Below are 19,981 nucleotides of genomic sequence, written 5' to 3'. Positions count from 1 at the left end.
ATTTGTTACAATTGAGATTTGCCCAAAAACTCCCTCAAAATTCTGTCTTGAAAGTGCAGTTTCGCGACAGGGTGTCTTGACGATTCAGAATGTGTCCGGACATCTGGTCTTCATCAAGTTCTCTTTGAAGGTGTTGTTTCATTTTTCAAAGGAAGTGTCCGAATACCTAAGGTGGGTGTCCGGAATGTAGGTGTCCCGACACCTCACAGCAAAAATGCCCAAAATGGTCCTCCAAGTTACTCGAATTAGGTCCGATTCCTACAAAACTAAGGGGAAACATTTGTAAGTGTAAAATTAAGCTAAAATACAATAAAATACATTAGCTAAGTGCTAAAACATCATAATTAAAGGACATTGAAATATCAAAATAGAGGTCAAATCACATGTCTCCACTCTTCAATGACTGTTGAGAGGGAAATAATGGATTGGCATAACAGCAATTGAAGTTCTTAGATATGCTTATGGTTTTTGCTCTTTTGGGTGTGTATATATATATGTTCTAAATATTTGGGGGTGTTTTTGCAAGAAATTAGAAGTTACGGGGTCTCTATGCACATTTCATAAGCAAAAAAAAAAAAGTGTGGGCCGAAAAAGAGATCCAGAGTTATAAATAAGACGAAATGTCAGATCATACAATGGTGTACGTTAGGCTGTTAGCTGTTATTATATATATGGGAGTATTGGACATGTTAGGGATGCAACTATTGGAAAATGATGGTCAACTATAGTTTGACCATTATTAATTGAAAGCTCAATAATAATTATTGAATGAAAGTTATGGGCAACTGATCATTGTTATAAGGACAATAAATTGGAGCAATTAGTGTGACCAAATCATTTTTTGATTGAATGTAAAAAGACTCAAAAGTGACCATGATGAGCATGGTGCAATAAGTGTGTGTATGAGAATCTCACATTGGAAAAATACCATGTGGATGTGTTGTTTATAAACCCAAGTGTTGTAGTAAGACTTTGGGTCCAAGGACACCCAAGCTTTTGTAGGAGTGAAAGGCTCCACATTATGAGCTTGGACTAAAACACACACACGCGCGCCAGCCGGCTGATTGGTCGGGCATGGCGTGGAGAGAAGGGCGAGCGTGTGGGCCAGGCCCTTATGCGAACTCGGAATTGGGCTTACTTGGTTGTTAGGCCTGAAATTGCAGCCCATGACTTGGTCAAGTTTGGTTGCATCTTACCTGGTCAAATAGCAGTTGCAACATTTTTGGCCTGATTTTTCTGGGTCAAATTTCCCTTCTCTGTCTCTGTGTTTACTATACACGAAATTCATCTTTTCTGCCTCTATTACTCTGCCAAATTTTCGTCTACTATCCGGAGAGCTTAGCTAGCACCAGTGGCTGGGACATTTCTCTTTAAGGAGATTCGCAAAAGACGAGCCTCGCTCCTCCTATCAATTGCCCTGATGATTTGGTTTGGTATTCTTTAATATAAGCGATTGTATTTACGTTACTGTTTTGTTAATGTTACTGTTTGTGTAACTTGGTCATTGTTCATGCAATTATTACTATATTGATTTATGCATGCTATATTTCCAACAGCAACTTCCATAGACTACAAATTAATGAATCCAATTGAAAACAACTTATTCATAGGAGTGAGACTTCCATATTGGCTACATGATATATTACACCACCTATTTTTTAGTCAAATCACTTGAGCAGGACTTGATATGCACATGGTAACGCCATCAGATACCAGTTATAGCGATTCTGTGTATTGCTATTTTGAGTTGATCATCATTGCATCTTTTCTTTCCTTTTTTTTTGTCATGGATGACAAATCCCATGAGTTATTTCCTCAGAGACTCCATATCTGTCACTCTTTGTTTGATGAAAACGTATTCTGGTGTAGTGAATTATATGTGAAAACCGCAATGTTTCTTATCAATGCCTTTACACATTAGCAATTATAGGTAGAAATTTGTAGAGAGAGGCTCTTAAAGACTATCCGAGGATTCATTGTTTAAGATAATGGATTTATGAATTTAGTGCACAGTTACTACACACTTTTTAATTCTTTAAATCATGCGAGCCATATACATTCAGGGCTATATGGTATATTCATTTTATTCACTTGTTTGTCCTAAAATATATATATAGGTTTGAGAGGGGCTCTCAGTTGATTATCCAGTCACATGATCGATGACCTCTCTCAAATCTCAATCATGCTGGGCAGCAATGTGTGGTGGTGGTGCAGTCTTCACTTCTAAGATCATTAATTGATTTCAGTATCTCCAAGAGAACATGGAAGGATTTGCGTTGAACAGTCAAATGAAGCCCATCTAGTGAACAAGGGAATTAACTTTCTTCTATTAGCAGTTGTATCGGTCCGATGACCCAAGTTAAGACACATATTGAATGTTCAAAGCGTAAATTTGTATGTTTTCGTTCTCGATTACCATTTTTGTTTTCCTTTTTTGCAAATCAATAAAATCAAAGCAACTTTAATGGAGAACATGGAAGGATACTCTTTAAAAGTGAGTTGGCCATGTTTTGCCGTCCGGTCATGCAAGAACAGTTCAAGAATGCCTGGTATGCACGAGATTATGAATTAAATACATATATAAATATATAAATACATATTATCTTACAAATTAAGTTCAACTAAATAAATAAATATATAAATAACTCTATTTACGGTTTAAAAACATAGTTTTGCAAATTCAAAAGCTAAACCAGAAGACAAAACTTTGCCAACTCGATCACCATTATGAATTATCCTTTGCTTTTTCAATTTTCATGCATTGGCAAGACCAAGACCCTCAAACCAGTCTTTCAAGCAAGAATGCCACTATCAATGCCGAGTGCAAGACCAACCAAGACCTCAAAATATTCCATTTTTACAGATCGAAATGGGTCTCTCTATCACTAATATCACTGTCAATGTGGAGTGCAAGTAGTGGCAGGAATATCTGGCGTATAAGGTCCGTTTGGTAGAGCGGAAAGATTGATTTTCAATACTAGCAGAAATGCTGTGAAAAAAAAACTAAGCTTAAAGCTGTGAAATATGTTGTGAGGTGTCTGGTGAAGTAAAATGTTGACGTTAAAGGAAAATTTATTAAAATAAAGTATTATAATATTAGATTTTTATTTTTATATTAAAATTTTATGATTTTTATGAAAAATAAATTTAAAAATCGTTGAATAAAAAATAGTTAATGATTTTTATAGTCAATTTAATCTAATAATAAATATAATTTTTATTAAGAGTAATTTTAAGAATAATATATAAATATTTAAAACATTATAAATTTTTTTAAATTTGTTATGAATATGAGATCAAGAAGAACACAGAGGCATAAGAGCTTATAAAATGCCAACGGATGCGCTGGCCAGTTGAACCCGCTGTGCTGTTTGGCACAACGGTTCCGCAAAGCGGAATCGGTAGCGGATCCGCTTTGCGGACCGCTGTGCCAAACAGGCACATACGGAAATTATGTGCCAATTCAAGTTGTGTATAGAAAAAATGGGTTGGGAACTTCTTTTAAAGTCATTTTGATCTCAATTCCATGGCCAGAGCTAGAAAATGATGTTTGTTGTAAAATCACATTCCCATACAATCGACTCTATTGTTTACTTTGGGTTGTCCTATTCTTGTGGATATATCGGATCCGTACAACTTTATTTCTCCCAAGCCTAACAAGAGGGTTAAACCCAACTCACCAAGCAATGGAAAATGCCTAAGTGATTGTAAAGAAGTGGGTTTACATGTCATTATAAAGAAGAAATAAATCCTTACATTTTTCTTCGATGTGGGATAACATGGATTGAGCTAATATTGTGCAGAGGTTTCTTAGTGGTTTACATTGCTCAAACCTGATAAATAAGAGCCAAAGAACTCATCATCACCCATAATAATTGTATTAATCTGATTCCTGCAAATTGAAGGAAAAAAAACGAAAGATACTGTAAAACTAACCAAATAGCACACAAAATAGAAGCAAATAACAAAAAAGAAATGCAGAAGAAAACACACAAGATATAAGCTAGCGTTTACCCTAATTTTTTTTCCTCTTATATTTATCAATTTCGCTTATGCAGGGGTCATGGAATCGACGAAGCAGACATTCTTGGACGAGTTCTATTTGGATTTGGTTCGACAATGGACTTTGGCTCATGTGCGCTAAAAAATGTCTGTAAATTTTGTTTTTATTATTAGTCAAGTTAGGAGTCAAATATTGTCTTTTATAATTAAAGTTATGATTTTAATTAAAATTAGCAAAGGGTTATAAGTTTAATATAACGCAGCTGTTAACTCTTTAATCATTTGTGTGACTTTTTGACTATTCTAAATAACTTCTTTGTTCAATTCTTTGTAAATTGAATTGAGTAAGAGTACTTGCAACAATATTATTTTGATGGTTCGTGGATGATCTTTTTCACAAATTTGTGGGTCCATGGATATTATTTTGACTACAATAATACTATTTTATCGTTTATTTTAATGGGTCAAGCTTGGGGGCATGAGACATGGTTAGCATTCGTGATAGATCCAAACATGACCTCACTTAAACCACACTTACCAGTAACCAAAAATCAACATTGACTCCACCTTTATTATACGGCAAAAACCAAACCAATAAATTTACATTATTATACCAATAATATAATGTTTCATTCTCATTCTCATCCAAGTCATCTCAACAAAACACGTATTCCAATATATTTTATCATCTCAAACAAAAAATCACCATTACAAGCATGGTTATCAAAATCCCGATTTTGATTGTAAGATTGTACGAGCTTACGATTTTAGGTAATCAAAACGATTCGAATCGATATAAAATCCCAAAATTGATAAGATCTATCGATCTTACCTTACGATATGGCCTGATCTTATCGATTTTATGGTCTCAACCTTAATAAAGACTTATGAAGCCATAGGCTTATGGGTTGTGATCTATTAATAATGTGCTTATGTTTCTAATCTTAGTTTTTGTTGAAAAATTGGTTCTAATATATTAACATGATATAATCTTGTACCATTATTGTGCTTGTTTTTCATAGATCTCTAGAGGTCTTAAAAATTACAATTTTGTGAAATATTAACATGTCTATAAATAAATAATAATAATATTTTTCAATTTTTTATTATCTATAAACTATAGTATATTATATCATGTTAATTATTAATTTAGAAGTAAATAATTATATTATTTTACATTTATTTTTTAAATTATATCATTTCACGATTCAATTTTGTACACTTTTCACTGATCTTGTGTAAGATCCCGACTTTTCCAACCTTGATTACAAGTGTTCTAAGATCACGTGTCATATTTAAAATTTCCCCTTTATTTAACCGCGCTCTCAATGACTTGCTCTGTATCTCCTCTCTCTGTCCTGCTCCTTGTTTACCACGGGAGGAACCCTTTTTTTCCCGGCAATGACTCGTCCCAGAAAGCACACAACTCTGGCCAACTAAAGCACCACCAGATCTGGTGAGGCTTAACCCAGCATAAATTTCTCTTTTATTGCACATAAATGGGTTAAATTTGTCTCATTTCTCCAATCCAGAAAAGATGATTCTTTTGGAAGATTTAATTAGTGTTCTTTTTGACCCAGAATCGTATCCATTTAAAAGAGATTAATTATGTCGATATTTCTTCAGATTTACAGCTATCTGTTTGTGGAATTTACTCTGTTAAGTTTGCATTTAATGGGTTTTCCATTTACTGCCTCGTGTTTTCCAAACAAAGGGAGATATTGTTGGCCTTTAGTTGTGGAGACGTTTGGGAATTTTCTGACCTCTCTAGCATTTATAAAGCATTGATATTTTTGTGTGTGATTTCAGTTTCACTACCTGAATATAGGGTTTTTTTTTGTTTGTTTGGTCATTCTCCGGTGCATTGTTAGGAGGTGGAGTTTGGGGGGGTGAAGATTTTGTTAGGGTTTCATTGAGGGAGGGACAGGGGATGGAGTAGGTGACGAGTTAGGGTCTTGATTAGTTACCCGAATTCAAATTCGGGTAATGTGCTATGGATTTGTTCCAATTAGAGATGTCAATTTTGGTTACTGGTGTGTGGGAAGTGGATTGTGTGCTCTGACTGTTTGTGTTCGCGAGAATGAATTATGGAGATGGATTTTCAGTTCCACCAGAGAAAGAACTCCAGCTTATGGGTTCTTGGATGCCATTAACACCACAGAAGCCTATTCCTGCTAGGTCTAATCTGGTGCCTGAGAGGCATGTGAACCAAATGGGAAGGGCCAATGGCCCAGACCTCGTGTCGAATCCGATGACTGAGAGGCATGGGGACCAAATGGGAATGGAAAATTGGCAAGGCCTGGCATTGAATCCGTTGCCCGAGAGGCGTGGGAACCAAATGGGAAGGGCAAATTGGCAAGACCTGGAACTGAATTCGATGCCTCAGAGGGTTGGGAATCAAATGGGAATGGTGAATTGGCAAGACCTGGTATCTAATCAGATGCCCAAGAGGCATGGGAACCAAATGGGAGGGACGAATTGGCAGGACTTGGCATCTAACCTAACCCCGGAAAGGCATGGAAACCAAATGGGAAGGGCAAATTGGCAGGAACTGGCTGGGTTTCACAGTATTCGTGCACAAGAGGTGCAGAATTACAATGCGGTTGTTAAGAGTTTTAGTCCTGCTGAACAAGCTGTTAGAAATGGAAGTTGTCAAGGTCACAGTGCAGGTTCCATGGAGAGAAGCCGGCGGATCAATCAGATTGCAGGTGCCTATACACAGGCCTTCATCGATAACACTGATGCTCGGAGCAGTAATGCATTAGCAAATTTTATGGCACGGAGGAATGCCGCTTCCATTTCCTCTGCAACCAGAAATCTGAATGGAAGCATGAGCATCGGAAACGACAGAAATCTGGGCGGAAGTATGAGCATGGGAACTGAGCCTCTGATTCCAAATTTTCAACTATGCGACTGGGGAGAGTCCAGCTTAACCAGTTTTTTGCTTGCTAACCGATCTCAGTTTTCTGGCAGAAATATGTCAACTAACATCAGCAGCATACCTCAGAATCCCCAATGTAAGTTATAGAAGTCTTTTTTCTACTTCAATGTTTTCAATTGTTCTGCTCATTTTCCATTATGAAGTTATAAAATGGTAGGAAGGAACCAAAGTTGCTCTATTTAGCCTTTAATCATTCTTAATGCCAACGCTCTTTATGTATCTTCTTTCCCATGGTGAATTTATTGAAGCACCTGGGAGGTGCAGAAGACAAGGTAACAAAGAGGCTAGAACAGAGTTTAAACATGCAAATAATCACCAGGAGTCCCGTCATTGATTTGATATTTCCTTTCATAGGCACCTTATGAGTAGAAATTGCCACATTTCTAGAGGAAATTGCAAGATTTTATTAACAGTCCTTAAAAATTTGTTGATAATTTGTTCTCTAAAATTTCGATGTTACCGAGGCTAGTATGAAAATTCTGACCAAAACCGACAAAACCAGTTCTACACCCTACTTACATTAAGGGTTTAGCTCCCTTGGATTTAAGTGAAACAACAAAGAAGCACTCTCCCCATGAAACCCCTGCCAAAAGTTGTAGAAACTGAATTTTGTTATATGCATGACAAAAAAGCCATGAAACTCTGTAACGTTCCCTTCTTTCAAATAGTTATATCGCTGTAAGCCTGTAAATACAGAAAACAAGTTCCAACGGAGTGAAGGAAAAAGCTAAATAGAACTTTCATTCTGATAACATTGTTAAATATTGTCCTTATTCTTATATATGTATACAACTTCTGAGGTGAACTTCTTTTTTCAGCAGGCGGACTCCCTAGACAATACCAACCTGACCACAATCTCAACTCACTAACTAGAACAGAAGCTGATCAAGCTTCAAGCATTGCCGCCTCAGTCCAATTCACACCACTAACACCAGATCAGGCCAGGAAGGTGGAGAATAACCGGCTTTTGACGATGCAAAATTTCTCAATGGACAAAATGTCAAATCAGGAAAAAGAGAAACATAAGGAAATAATTGTGATAGAAGATGAAGCTGATCAGCACAGTTGTGATATTCTCTTACATAGCATTGTGGATTCATCATCTGTCATTGATTCTATACCAGTTGAGGACAAGAATGATTATGACAAGGGAAGTGACCAAGGCTTCAATCTTAACAAGACGCCCCTGCAGAAACCACCCAAAAGAAGAAAGCACAGGCCCAAAGTTTTTGTAGAAGGGAAACCCAAAAGGACTCCAAGTGCTGCAAGCACGAAAAATAGTGAGTCGAAGCAGAAATCAAATGAAAAGAGGAAGTATGTGCGTAAGAATGGCATGAACCAGTCAGCAACTCAGGGTGCTGCTTTTGTCAGAGAGGGTACAGATCCACTTGCTGGAGCAAATGCAAAATCATGCAGAAGAACGTTGAATTTCTCATCAGAAAAGGCTGGAGAAGAAAGGCAGATCAGCATAGTTGGTCAAAAGGGGAGAACTCCCATAAATAAACAGGTTCCTGGTTTAATTGTAGATTTTCAAGCAAGAGAATTGTCCTCCGGAACTGACATTTTATGCAGAACAAAGTCAGCATTACAGACCACCCAGCAAAATGCATTATTGCCAGAAATTCAGCAACCAGGAACCACAAGTAGCCTCATCGCTTCTACGAAACAAATGCCAAGAAACTTCTTATCAATGTCAGAAGCACAAGCATCTCTATCCCATCAATTCCCAACAAAAAGCATTCGAACAGAAGACTCAATAGTTGACCCACAAATTGTTGATCCCCACCAAATGAGTAGCAAAACAAGATTCCCTCCCATACCACAAATGCATGCAGAACAATTTGGGAGACTTCTACCTCAAGCAAGAGCTAATCTTCCAAGCTCTGAAAGTACCAGTAAATTGATGCCAAAGAGTACCCTTCATTCAGCACCAAACTTTCTGTCGAATTCAAATCAAGCTAGGGGATCTAAGAGAGGATATTTTCATACCATTGAGCAGACACCGTTCCATGACATGAGCACAATTGCTCCTGCAATGTTCTGTCAAGAGATATTCCATCTTGAAGATTACCACAGAGAGAGTAGTGTTGTTGGAGCAGGTTATTTTGAGACCCACAAGAAGAAGAAAAATGAGAATGGATTTCAAACAACAACATACGAAATGCCCTCCTGCAGTGTGGCATTTGAAAGTGAGGGGCTCTCAAAGAGGGAAAACAATGGGGTCTGCCTGAATAACAGTAATGTTGAATTTATAGCTTTCAGGAAAAATTTGGCAAAGCAAAATATAAGATCTGAACAGCATTCATGCATGGAAAGCATGGGAGTCAGCAGTAATTTAATTCGGTACGACATCTTTTCCAAATGTCACCTACTTCCACCAACTCCTTCCAGGAAAACCTGCAATGTTAATGTGTCAGATGGACAGGAGATGGGATCTGCTCCATCCCGCTCAATAACAAGGGTGCCACACAAAAAGGATACATTCCATGATCATCATCAACCATCTGCAAGAAGAAGAGGTATGAGATCTCGTTCAACTGTTCAACTATGAAAGCATTAAAAATTTTTTAAAAAAAGATTCAGATAATATCCAAAACGTTTCAACCACTCATTTTTTATGCAGGGCAACCAGTAATGCAGACATACCCCATTTCAGTTGACCAAATCTTACACAGACTGAATGATCTCAATCTCAGAGGAAGGAGCAATGAAAGTGGAGGACAAGAGGAAAATGCACTAGTCCCATACAAAACAGATGGTACCATTGTTCCTTATGAGGGGTTTGGATTCCTCAAGAAATGTAAGCCAAGGCCAAAGGTGGACTTGGACCCAGAAACAAATAGATTGTGGAATCTGTTGATGGGAAAAGAAGGAGTGAAAAGCCTGGAGGGGACAGAAAAAGAAAAAGAAAAATGGTGGGAAGAAGAAAGGAAAATTTTTCGTGGAAGGGTAGATTCATTCATCGCAAGAATGCATCTAGTACAAGGTACTCTCCCCAACTTTTAGCTGACAGTTTTTTATTGGGAAGTTCGCCATCCCTATTCTTTGGCATTGACATTATTGTGCAGACTTCATTCCTTTTGATTATGACTGTATTTTGGCATGCAACCACAATCATGATAAATTAATTAAAGATAAGGCATCTACAAACTATAATCCTGCAGACACAAATTTCTAATATAATATGCTTAATCAGCTTAAGATGAAAAAAGAAACACATCAATCTAATTGCAAATAAAGAGCTAATACCAAATTGTGCATTGCTGCCAAACGATGAAAACAAAACCAGACTATACTAATAGAAATCAAATGCAGGGAGCCAATGTCTACTTCTATGAATGTGAGAAACAAACAAACACATATAAGTTAGATGGATTTCCTGAGGTATTTTTCTGAAATTCATACTAGTTCCTAATTCCTAAATGAGACAATCTATGTGCATATTGTTATCATTTCATGGGGAGCTTAGAAATAGCAAATCTTATTACTTAACATGTACTAGCAAATGTAGATATAAACAAGCCATTCGTCTCTTTTTACTGTAATGGCAAGAAATTCTACCTATGTATAGGCTAATAAACCTTGCAAATAAATTCTTCACAGGAGATAGACGCTTCTCACAATGGAAGGGATCTGTTATTGACTCTGTGATAGGAGTTTTCCTCACGCAGAACGTTTCAGATCATCTTTCAAGGTACGTTGAAAGTTTTTTTTATTATGATAATTCCATATATTCCAATAAACCTTCAACTCTAGTGAACAATGCATTTGACTTCATTTCCACGATGCAGCTCTGCCTTCATGTCTCTAGCAGCAAGATTTCCTCTCAAGTCAAAAAGCAATACAACCTACGACAGGGATGGAACCAATATATTTGTTGAAGAACCAGAGGTTTGCTGCTTGCAAAATCCAAATGAGACAATCAAATGGCATGAAAATGTATTAAGTCAACAACTCTGCAACAAAAGCTCTTCAACGGCTCATAAGTCGGCAGAAAAATCAAGGGAAAGTGTGACCCCTGTGAAAGAAGGAACAAGCTTAGCAGAGGTGCCTAGTCAAAGTTTAGAAGAAGTGACTTCATCACAAGATTCTTTTGATTCTTTGATCATACAAGGAATTCCAGGAATCAGATCATGCGCAGGTTCTAACTCAGAAGCAGAGGATCCTACTACTGGGAGCGAATGCCACAAGATCCGTGGTTCAACCTTCATGGATCTTCTACTGATGGACAGCAACTCCTTATTGGATGATTTATACAGTTTCGAAAATGGTAGCCCACTTTTTCACGAGGGACCTCATGGCCAGCAATGCCCAAGATCAGGAAGGTTAGATGACCAGAAGGGTCCTTCAGCTTCCCTGTTTAACCAGAATGTGGCTTACAGCAACCCCAATCTGCAGATGCCAGTGATTCCTTCCAACGATTTGTTACACGTGACTTCAAACTCTGAGGTGATGGGGATCAAGGCTCTTGAGTTTCATGGCGAAGAAAGTATATCTTCGCTTTCAGCTCCTTCTGGGCTCACTAAGGCAATTGATGACAACATTACAAGCAAAAGTGTCGGACAAGTGGCAGAAAGTGTAAGTAGACCTACCGCCCGAGGGAATAAATCTATGCGAGTGGAAGACACAATCACGAATCCATATGCTACACTAAACAAGCATCCATTGCACCAAGAAAGCACCTCCAAAGCTTATCATGACAGTAACTTGAGTGAGATGAGCACGCCCCTGGAGAGCACATCAGTGACACAGCCCATAAATCTTGCTGACACACTGTCTAAGAGGCAGACTAGCAAGACAGAGCGTATTTCAATTGTCCCTGAGTTTCCAGGAAAAACTTTTGATGTTCTGGAGGGAATTTCTAAAGTAAACAAACAAATACATGTGGAAAATAAGTTGGTCGAACCAAATTCTAGACAGCATGTACATTCTACCGATACTGGTCCTCGGAAAGCAAAAAAAGCAAAGATTGATCATGGAAAGAATAATGCAGTCGATGGGGATGGTTTAAGGAAACAGGTGGAGACCAATGGTAGGAAAAGGGAGAGAAACAAAGATGCAATGGATTCATTGGACTACGAGGCAGTGAGATGTGCTGCTGTTAAAGAGATTTCAGATGCTATCAAAGAAAGGGGAATGAGCAATATGCTAGCAGAGCGAATCAAGGTATGTGTAGCAGAGATTAGAGATAGTCAAACGACGTTTTTTTCAATATTAACAAGTTTCACTTTCAGAAATGTTAATGTGATTGCATAATATTGCAGGAATTCCTTAATCGAATGGTTACAGAACATGGAAGCATGGACCTAGAGTGGTTAAGGGATGTTAACCCTGACAAAGCAAAGTAAGCCTTCTCCACATTACAGTTCTTCATACTTCCATTTTCAAAAGCAATGCCATGGAAAACCTGTTTGAAAAAACAAAGATGCAAAAAATTATCAAATCTGCCCAACTGTGGAGGAAAATACTACACTGATTTGCAGATTTACATGCTCAATTGTCCAAATGTCTAATGATGCAGGGATTACCTGTTAAGTATATGGGGCTTGGGGTTGAAAAGTGTGGAGTGTGTGCGGCTTCTAACTCTTCATCATCTTGCTTTTCCGGTATAATTTGTATTACAACTTGGACCATACAGCATAAAAGAGGAACAAAATTGACAAATAAACATTTTCTGTTATTTTTCTTTAAGGTTGACACAAATGTTGGACGAATAGCAGTTCGACTGGGATGGGTACCCCTCCAACCATTGCCAGAGTCACTTCAGTTACATCTTCTCGAACTGTAAGCTCTAATTACCAACGTAAAAAATTACACACAGACACATCTATTACAATGCTAAAACATTCCAAGCTCATTCTTCTATAGGTATCCAGTTCTGGAGTCTATTCAGAAACATTTATGGCCAAGATTGTGCAAACTTGACCAACAGACATTGTAACCACTAAACTCCTCTTTGAATGCATAGCTTATCTCTTTGTCTAGAAAGTGTCAAGAAAGCTGCTCTAACATTTTCTTAAAAAGCATTACTGATTTGTCTTTACTGAACTACAGGTATGAGTTACACTACCAGATGATTACCTTTGGGAAGGTATGTAGGATCACATGTATTTGGTATTTGCTTCTGCATTCCTGAGTAATGTAGACTGTATCAAAAACATCAATTACATGCAGGTTTTCTGCACTAAGAAAAAGCCAAATTGTAACGCCTGCCCAATGAGAGCGGAATGCAGACACTTTGCCAGTGCATGTGCAAGGTATGTATCCAAATGGCTGCCCAATTACTAAAGCTATTTCCGCCACTGTGCCTGTAGTTTTTCTATCATCATGTTTGATAACCCCCTTACCTGAAAGAGAAAACGCAAAATTGAGAGTTAGACAATCTGTGGCAAACTTGATACTATTGTCAGGTTGACAGATTACAGCCACAAACAGTATATGATTGTCCATTTATATGCTTCAAGTAGTTTCATCTTTGTGGACTAGGGCCAGGTAAAGGCTTATGGCTAATGACACCTTTTGTAAACACTCTACAAATGATATAAACAAGCATAGCAGACAATCACAATGTAAACAAACACAGACTACATAGCTCACAAGGATTGACGACCATAAATGAATATGGGGCAGTCCAATCAATTCGCTACTGCAATCAAGGAAAGCAAATTAAGTCATAAAAAATCTTAAAATTGATTATGGAGGATAGAAAATAGAAGATAAGAAATTTAGACTGAATGAGAATTCATTCTTCTTAGAATCGCTTATCCCATATTCAATTAATTATGGAATTCAGCATACCAAATGAAACCGAGTTCTACCTTTTGTTTGATGCAGTGCACGGCTTGCACTGCCTGGGCCAGAAGAAAGGAGTTTAGCAAATTCAGTTGTTCCCATTACATCTCAGAAAAACCCTGCAGTACTGATCAATTCTGCGCCATTACCGCTGATTGAGAAAAACTCACTTAAAATGGCACCGTCTGATGTTGGTGGTTGTGAGCCTATCATTGAAGAGCCGGCAACACCAGAATCAGAACGCCGTGAAATAACAGAAAGCGACATAGAGGACTCATTCTGGGAAGATCCTGATGAGATTCCGACAATAAAACTCAACATTGATGAATTCACTGCAAATTTGCAGACTTATATGCACGAGAACATGGAACTTCAAGACGGTGAAATGTCCAACGCTTTAGTTGCTTTGAATCCAGCAGCTGCTTCCATCCCTACACCAAAACTGAAGAATATAAACAGGCTACGGACAGAACACCACGTGTAAGTGAATGTTTTCCCATCACTACTTGATCAAGTCATCAACCAGGAAAGAACTATGATATGTAAACTCAACTGGCCAAGATAAAATACATTTCACATTAATCCTTGTAACCATAAACTCAAGCCAAGCAAATTTAGTTTAACTAAACTTTACATTCATTTTGGCAAAAAAGTTTCCTCTCATGTGATAAGTTGAATTTAACAACATTAAGATGGTAATAAAGTAATTGAATTACTAATAGGAGAGCTGTAGTTGACCTTCTAGTTGCTAGTTCAAAGGAAGATCTCTAGCTCAAGCAATCTTAGCATGAATGGTTGACAAAGAAACCATTGATATTTCAAACTAACACAACAATTATTAAAATCCTATTTGATGCACTCTGACATTTCATGACACATGATACAGGTATGAACTTCCAGATTCGCATCCTCTCCTGAAAGGGGTTAGTTTCTCTTCTTTTATTGTATTCTCTTTACATGACGAAATTCTCAATGATTACTTCACAAAATTGCAGATGGAGAGACGAGAACATGATGATCCTAGCCCATACCTTCTTGCAATATGGACCCCAGGTGAGAACAAAAGAATAAGCTGACTTCATCCTAACACATAACTGGGATTTTCCATCGTCCATTGCATGACGAAATGTCTATGTACTGTCATGTAATACTTTACAAGTCAAGAAATGCTGGTGAAATACCAATATAGTAGGTTGCTCAATTAGGCGGCAATGAATTGAAGCTTAAAAAGGTTACTACCTAGGAAGCACGTACACTTCTTCTAAGGTGACGTATCAGTGTCGGACACCGACACGGCCTGGACACATGTCCGGACAGTATCCTGTTTTTTTTTAAAATTTTTTTGAAAATGGACACTGCTCAGCCAGGACATGGCAATAGACAAATATACAAGTTTGAATGTTGCAAAAGAAGATAAAACTTGTCCACACGTTTACAGAATTACAGCGAAGTCAAAAAGATTTGAATTACAAATCTGTTTCCAAATCAGTTTATTTTTATATTTTTAAAGTTTTAGCCCATTGAAACTCAATTACAAAACATGAATGAATAGAAAAATTATTAGAACAACCAAAATATAGCTTATTTGAAAATCCACGCAACGTTTTTATGCATGCAGTTGGGTTTTCTTTTGCAATACACAAGTGGTGAGATTTCTAATTCTATTTTGACTTTGTGTTTGGATTCTATTGTAATATTGAGATAATAGACAACTATTTGTTTATGTTAATATCTTATATCTGATTTACATATATTTTATCTATATTTATGTATGCGTGTCCTTGTTGTGTCTGTGTCCTATAAATTTTGAAATTCCCTTGTTGGAGTGTCCATGTCTATGCTTCCTAGGTTACTATCCTCAATAAAAGATGCCACAATGTTGTATGGTTGCTAACATTAGACCAATTTTTGCATTGCTTCATTAGGTGAAACCGCAAACTCTATTCAAGCGCCAGTTCAACCATGCAAGTCCCAAGGACCGGACAAATTATGCGATGATAAAACATGCTTTTCATGCAACAATGTACGAGAAGCTAATTCACAAACAGTTCGGGGAACGCTTCTGGTGAGAATGCATATCTCATTAGCACACAAACAATGAGATTCAATGTAACAAAATATGCTACTGACCAAGGGAGACTAATGCTCTATGCTGACATGTACAGATACCTTGTAGAACAGCAATGAGAGGAAGTTTTCCACTTAACGGGACATACTTTCAAGTCAATGAGGTAAAAACTACTCAGTTGATCCGTCAATTTTTTCACTTTGGATAAATGTGGATAATAGCCTAGAGCCTGGAAAGTGGAAACCCCTTCTCCACACTGCTCAACAAGCAGATGTGCAATTTTAGATAGGGAAGTGTCGAATGCTCCCTTCACTTAAACCACAATGAATATCAATTGGTTTTGAGATTAGCTTCTAGCCTAAAATAATTCAAAAACATTGCAGATGTTTGCAGACCATGAATCGAGTGTCCAACCTATTGATGTACCAAGAGCATGGATATGGAATTTGCCAAGACGAATTGTGTTCTTTGGAACTTCAGTATCAACAATATTCAAAGGTGAGAAAACTTGTTATCTATGCACTTCTGCGAAACAATGTTGCGGTCAACTGTAAGTACTGACATAAAATACCTTTTTATTTCAGGCCTTTCAACCGAGGGAATTCAGTATTGCTTCTGGAAAGGTATGAAATTTTACTTCTATTGCACATCTTATATATACTGGTTAAATGCAATCAATAAGTGATGCAGATATCTCATAGCATCAGAAAGAAAATTGATAATGTGATTTTCTTATGCGATCTGTCTAGAATTCCTTCTCCACTGGAAGTCAGTTTCTATGAAGTATTTCAGGCAATATGATGTGAACTCTTACTAAAAGACTAAAACATCAATAATAAGGTTTGGAACAAAAGAAACCAGCGAAGGCCAACTTAGCTTATCTGTTCTGACATGAATTTGCACAAGCTTCAAATAATTTTTGAATTTGAACTACAGGGACATGATACACAAATGATGAACTCCTACAGGGTGCAAAAGTTTCTCACTTTGAGGTGTACACCTCAGCTATAGAGTTGCAAAAATTTAGGGCCTTGATCTAAATTTCAATTAGTCAATTTACCACTCAAATAATTTGAGGCACGGACAATTCACTCAAAAGATAAGATAACTGTAACAATATCATACTCACCTAAAAGCCTTAGATTACCTTAATGCTAGAGATTTGGGATTGGATATGTGAATTCTTAGTCAAAGCAAATGGAGTGCACGGTGCACAGTATAGATTGTCTTTCTACATTCTATCTTGTATACATCTATAGTCTATACTCAACCAATTTCTATGCTTTCATAATTTTTTATCACATTACTTCATGTCTTTCTTGCCTTCTCTCTTGGCTTCTTTACATCTTCTCTTAGACGCTCTTTTCTTTTCTACACCATTACACTTAACTTCTGTACATTCCACAGATTCACATAATCTTACATGATTTGTCTTGTATCAGCAATGTTCATAGATTTCTCTATGTAGCCTGAAATTCTAGCCATCCGCACAAGTCAATCGACAGCCTCCCCAAATGTTTCTGGCTACACTGAGAAAGCATTTATTTATCATCCTTTCTTCCTATACCAGAAGATATATATCTAATCAAAATTACACATCTTCACCTATTGTCTGAAACCACTCCACTCCCATCATATTCATAAACCATGACATCCTTCTACCTTTTGACAGCTCTTATATTCAGAACGGGTTTCTGTGTTCACCTCAAAAACTACAATAAATAATTATGAGAGCTAGTTAAGTTTTTTGCTGCGATCATTCGAAACTAAGTAAATACGAAGCAAGGCAATATTTTGGCCTTCCATAACATTCCCTAGGCATTGCTGTAGGAATGTGTTTTAACTTGTGTCAATGATTTGTTTCAATCCACATGCATCCCTAAGTTATCATTAGTCGATAGTCGCACTTAACAATCAAAAATGGATTTTTCAGGATTTGTTTGTGTCAGAGGATTTGACCAGACAACAAGAGCACCTCGACCCCTTTTAGCCAGACTGCACTTTCCAGCAAGTAAACTGACCAAGAAGAAAGATGATGTGAAATGAGAAGCACCATGATGCTAGAAAAAATCCCAGAAAATATACTAACTAGGGGTATGCTCATACAAGAAGAGAGAAGATACCCGACTCTGAAGGAAAACGACTATAGACCAGAACATTGTTGTAGGTGTAATCATTCTTCCTCAAACTTCAAATGCACCCACCATCGTAGACGGGGAAATCCAATGGCAAGTGAGATTTGGTCTGTATGAGAACGAAATATATTAGTGCAATTACTTCAATTGATGCTCCAAATTGAGCAATTCTTGCCAGAAGAAAGAACAAATAAAATATTAGTCGTATAAAGAATAGTTCTTTTAGGTATGTTACCCTGACTCCGGAGTCACATTGTATGGTATGGCTAAATGTAAGGTTAGATGGGTATTGCATACAAGAACAATGTTCGTATGTTATTTGAAAATAAGAACAATTCTCAAGAGTCAAGATATCATTGTGAGATTTTGAGCCAATATATTAAACGATGAAATTGAAAATAGACCCAGTGCCTCTATAATAAAAGGAAAGAAAATTAAAACCTGTTATATTACACATATCAGGAATCAGGATCCAAGTTTTAGGCAGAAAAAGAAAAAAAAATTGAGTGCCCAAATTACTGGATATATCTTACCACCTGCTGGAACAACAACAATAGTAGAAAGGAGAACCGTGTAGTTACAACATATTGGCTGCCATGCATGGTTAGATACACACATGATCTTGGGAGAAGATAAGTAAGATTGAAGAACTATTAATATTTTTGCGAAATTTGGACTTTTGACTTGATAACATACATGCCACAAGCTAAACAGAGCAAATAATAGATAATTGCACTAGATTTATCAAAACTTGAAAAAGTACCTTTCTGGCAACTTCCAAGACAGTCTTACATTAAGGTGACCTTCTAAGCACTCGCCTGAAGCTTCATAATTCATATCCATCTTGTAAGAAAAAACCACAAATCAATCAAAAAGTACAAAGTAAATAAATAATAACAAGTGTCATGATCAGTTATATGTTTTGTAAATAATAAAAAGCCAAAGGGAAAAAAGAGGCCATCCTAACAACTCCAGAAGATAAGTAGCACAATAAAACCTAGAAGAACAACAACCATCAACATCTAACTCGGAGGATAATTAACTAAACAAAAGGTAAAAGATAAGTATAAATAATACCATTGTCCATAATATTCCGTTTTATACATAGAAAGAGCACTTGACCAACAACTTTAGCTAGAGATTCATAGCATGATATGAACATGTATATCAGGTGTGGCATCAAAGTAGTATACATTAGATGACACTTTTATGCATCGGAGACAATTACTCGTTACATTTCAACAGCAATGGATCAAGAATATGCAACACATAAATCACATTCAAATTCAGAAACAAAAATAGTCAATTTTGAAAATAACTTAACCTCTTTCAGATATGAATCTATCTGATTCAGAAAGGAAGTTGCTTCAGTATCTCAATTTAAATTCAAACATGGGTTTGATTCATATTCCATATTGTGATCAAATTCCATTGAGGGCACAACACATAGTGTTTGAACAATTGAACACCAGCAGGCTCACACTGATTGATACACAAGATGAAAGTATGTAATGCCAAACAAGTTACAGAAGATTTCGACACAATTACCCGTTTCTAGCAATAAAGAATCACCTCATTTCTCGGTGGGTTTGTTGCTACCTTATGTTTTCTGGGTATTCTGACTTTGTTTCTGTTCATCGCTGTTTTGGTTTGTGTTTTCTGTCTGATAATTTCGATTGCTTAATCAAATTTCGTTTTAAAGCTACTTGAAGGTGCTCCTCCAAGAAAGCTTCAGAAGCCGCTGGAAAATGGTGATACAGTCATATACATTGGTGGGATACCTCATGGATTTTATGAGACAGAGATGGAAGGTGAGATTATGTTTTTTTTTTTACCTTTGATTGCAGGTATGCAGCAAACTTATGCTATTACAGTGGTTTGTTGTTATACATGGGTTGCATTTTTTTTCTTTTAATGCTAATTAATTAGGTTGCGACAGCTTATTTTTCACAATTTGGTAAGATCAAGAGACTGAGGATTGCACGGAATAAGAAGGTTAATCTTTCAAACATATGCTATTTTGTGCAATTTGAAACCATCGTT

General features: G+C 37.0%; 1 protein-coding gene across 5 annotated transcripts; it reads left to right on the top strand.

The window, feature by feature from the left end:
• The first annotated feature begins 5,334 nt into the window (after nucleotides 1–5,334).
• LOC120006589 (DNA glycosylase/AP lyase ROS1-like) lies at nucleotides 5,335–19,749 on the top strand. 5 transcript variants are annotated; one of them, XM_038856674.1, is made up of 19 exons: nucleotides 5,335–7,019; nucleotides 7,762–9,462; nucleotides 9,567–9,929; nucleotides 10,547–10,637; nucleotides 10,735–12,109; nucleotides 12,208–12,287; nucleotides 12,465–12,549; nucleotides 12,636–12,727; nucleotides 12,812–12,880; nucleotides 12,998–13,034; nucleotides 13,118–13,200; nucleotides 13,778–14,215; nucleotides 14,622–14,658; nucleotides 14,731–14,788; nucleotides 15,661–15,800; nucleotides 15,901–15,966; nucleotides 16,187–16,301; nucleotides 16,388–16,426; nucleotides 19,641–19,749. In XM_038856674.1, the coding sequence occupies exons 1-19, from the start codon at nucleotides 6,083–6,085 to the stop codon at nucleotides 19,646–19,648; spliced, it is 5,814 nt and encodes a 1,937-aa protein (XP_038712602.1). In that variant the 5' UTR covers nucleotides 5,335–6,082; the 3' UTR covers nucleotides 19,649–19,749. The 5 variants fall into 5 exon arrangements, with proteins under 5 accessions (XP_038712602.1, XP_038712601.1, XP_038712600.1 ...); XM_038856673.1 differs by lacking the exon at nucleotides 19,641–19,749 and adding an exon at nucleotides 17,737–18,309; XM_038856671.1 differs by lacking the exon at nucleotides 19,641–19,749 and adding an exon at nucleotides 17,737–18,309 and having other exon boundaries at nucleotides 5,361–5,458; nucleotides 5,874–7,019; nucleotides 14,622–14,788.
• Nucleotides 19,750–19,981: the final 232 nt, after the last annotated feature.

This window comes from Tripterygium wilfordii, chromosome 9 (genome assembly GCF_013401445.1).
Source record: "Tripterygium wilfordii isolate XIE 37 chromosome 9, ASM1340144v1, whole genome shotgun sequence".
Lineage (NCBI taxonomy): Eukaryota > Viridiplantae > Streptophyta > Magnoliopsida > Celastrales > Celastraceae > Tripterygium > Tripterygium wilfordii.
Note: the sequence above shows the minus strand (reverse complement) of the source record. Positions and strands in the feature narration are given on the sequence as shown.

Bases quoted from the DNA above. Each gene is read 5' to 3' on its own strand.
- LOC120006589 (XM_038856670.1), top strand. From the start codon at position 6,083: ATGAATTATGGAGATGGATTTTCAGTTCCACCAGAGAAAGAACTCCAG. The intron at 9,463-9,566 runs GTATGAGATCTC...TTTTTTATGCAG, and splicing joins ACCATCTGCAAGAAGAAGAG to GGCAACCAGTAATGCAGACA. The intron at 13,035-13,117 runs GTATGTAGGATC...AATTACATGCAG, and splicing joins AGATGATTACCTTTGGGAAG to GTTTTCTGCACTAAGAAAAA.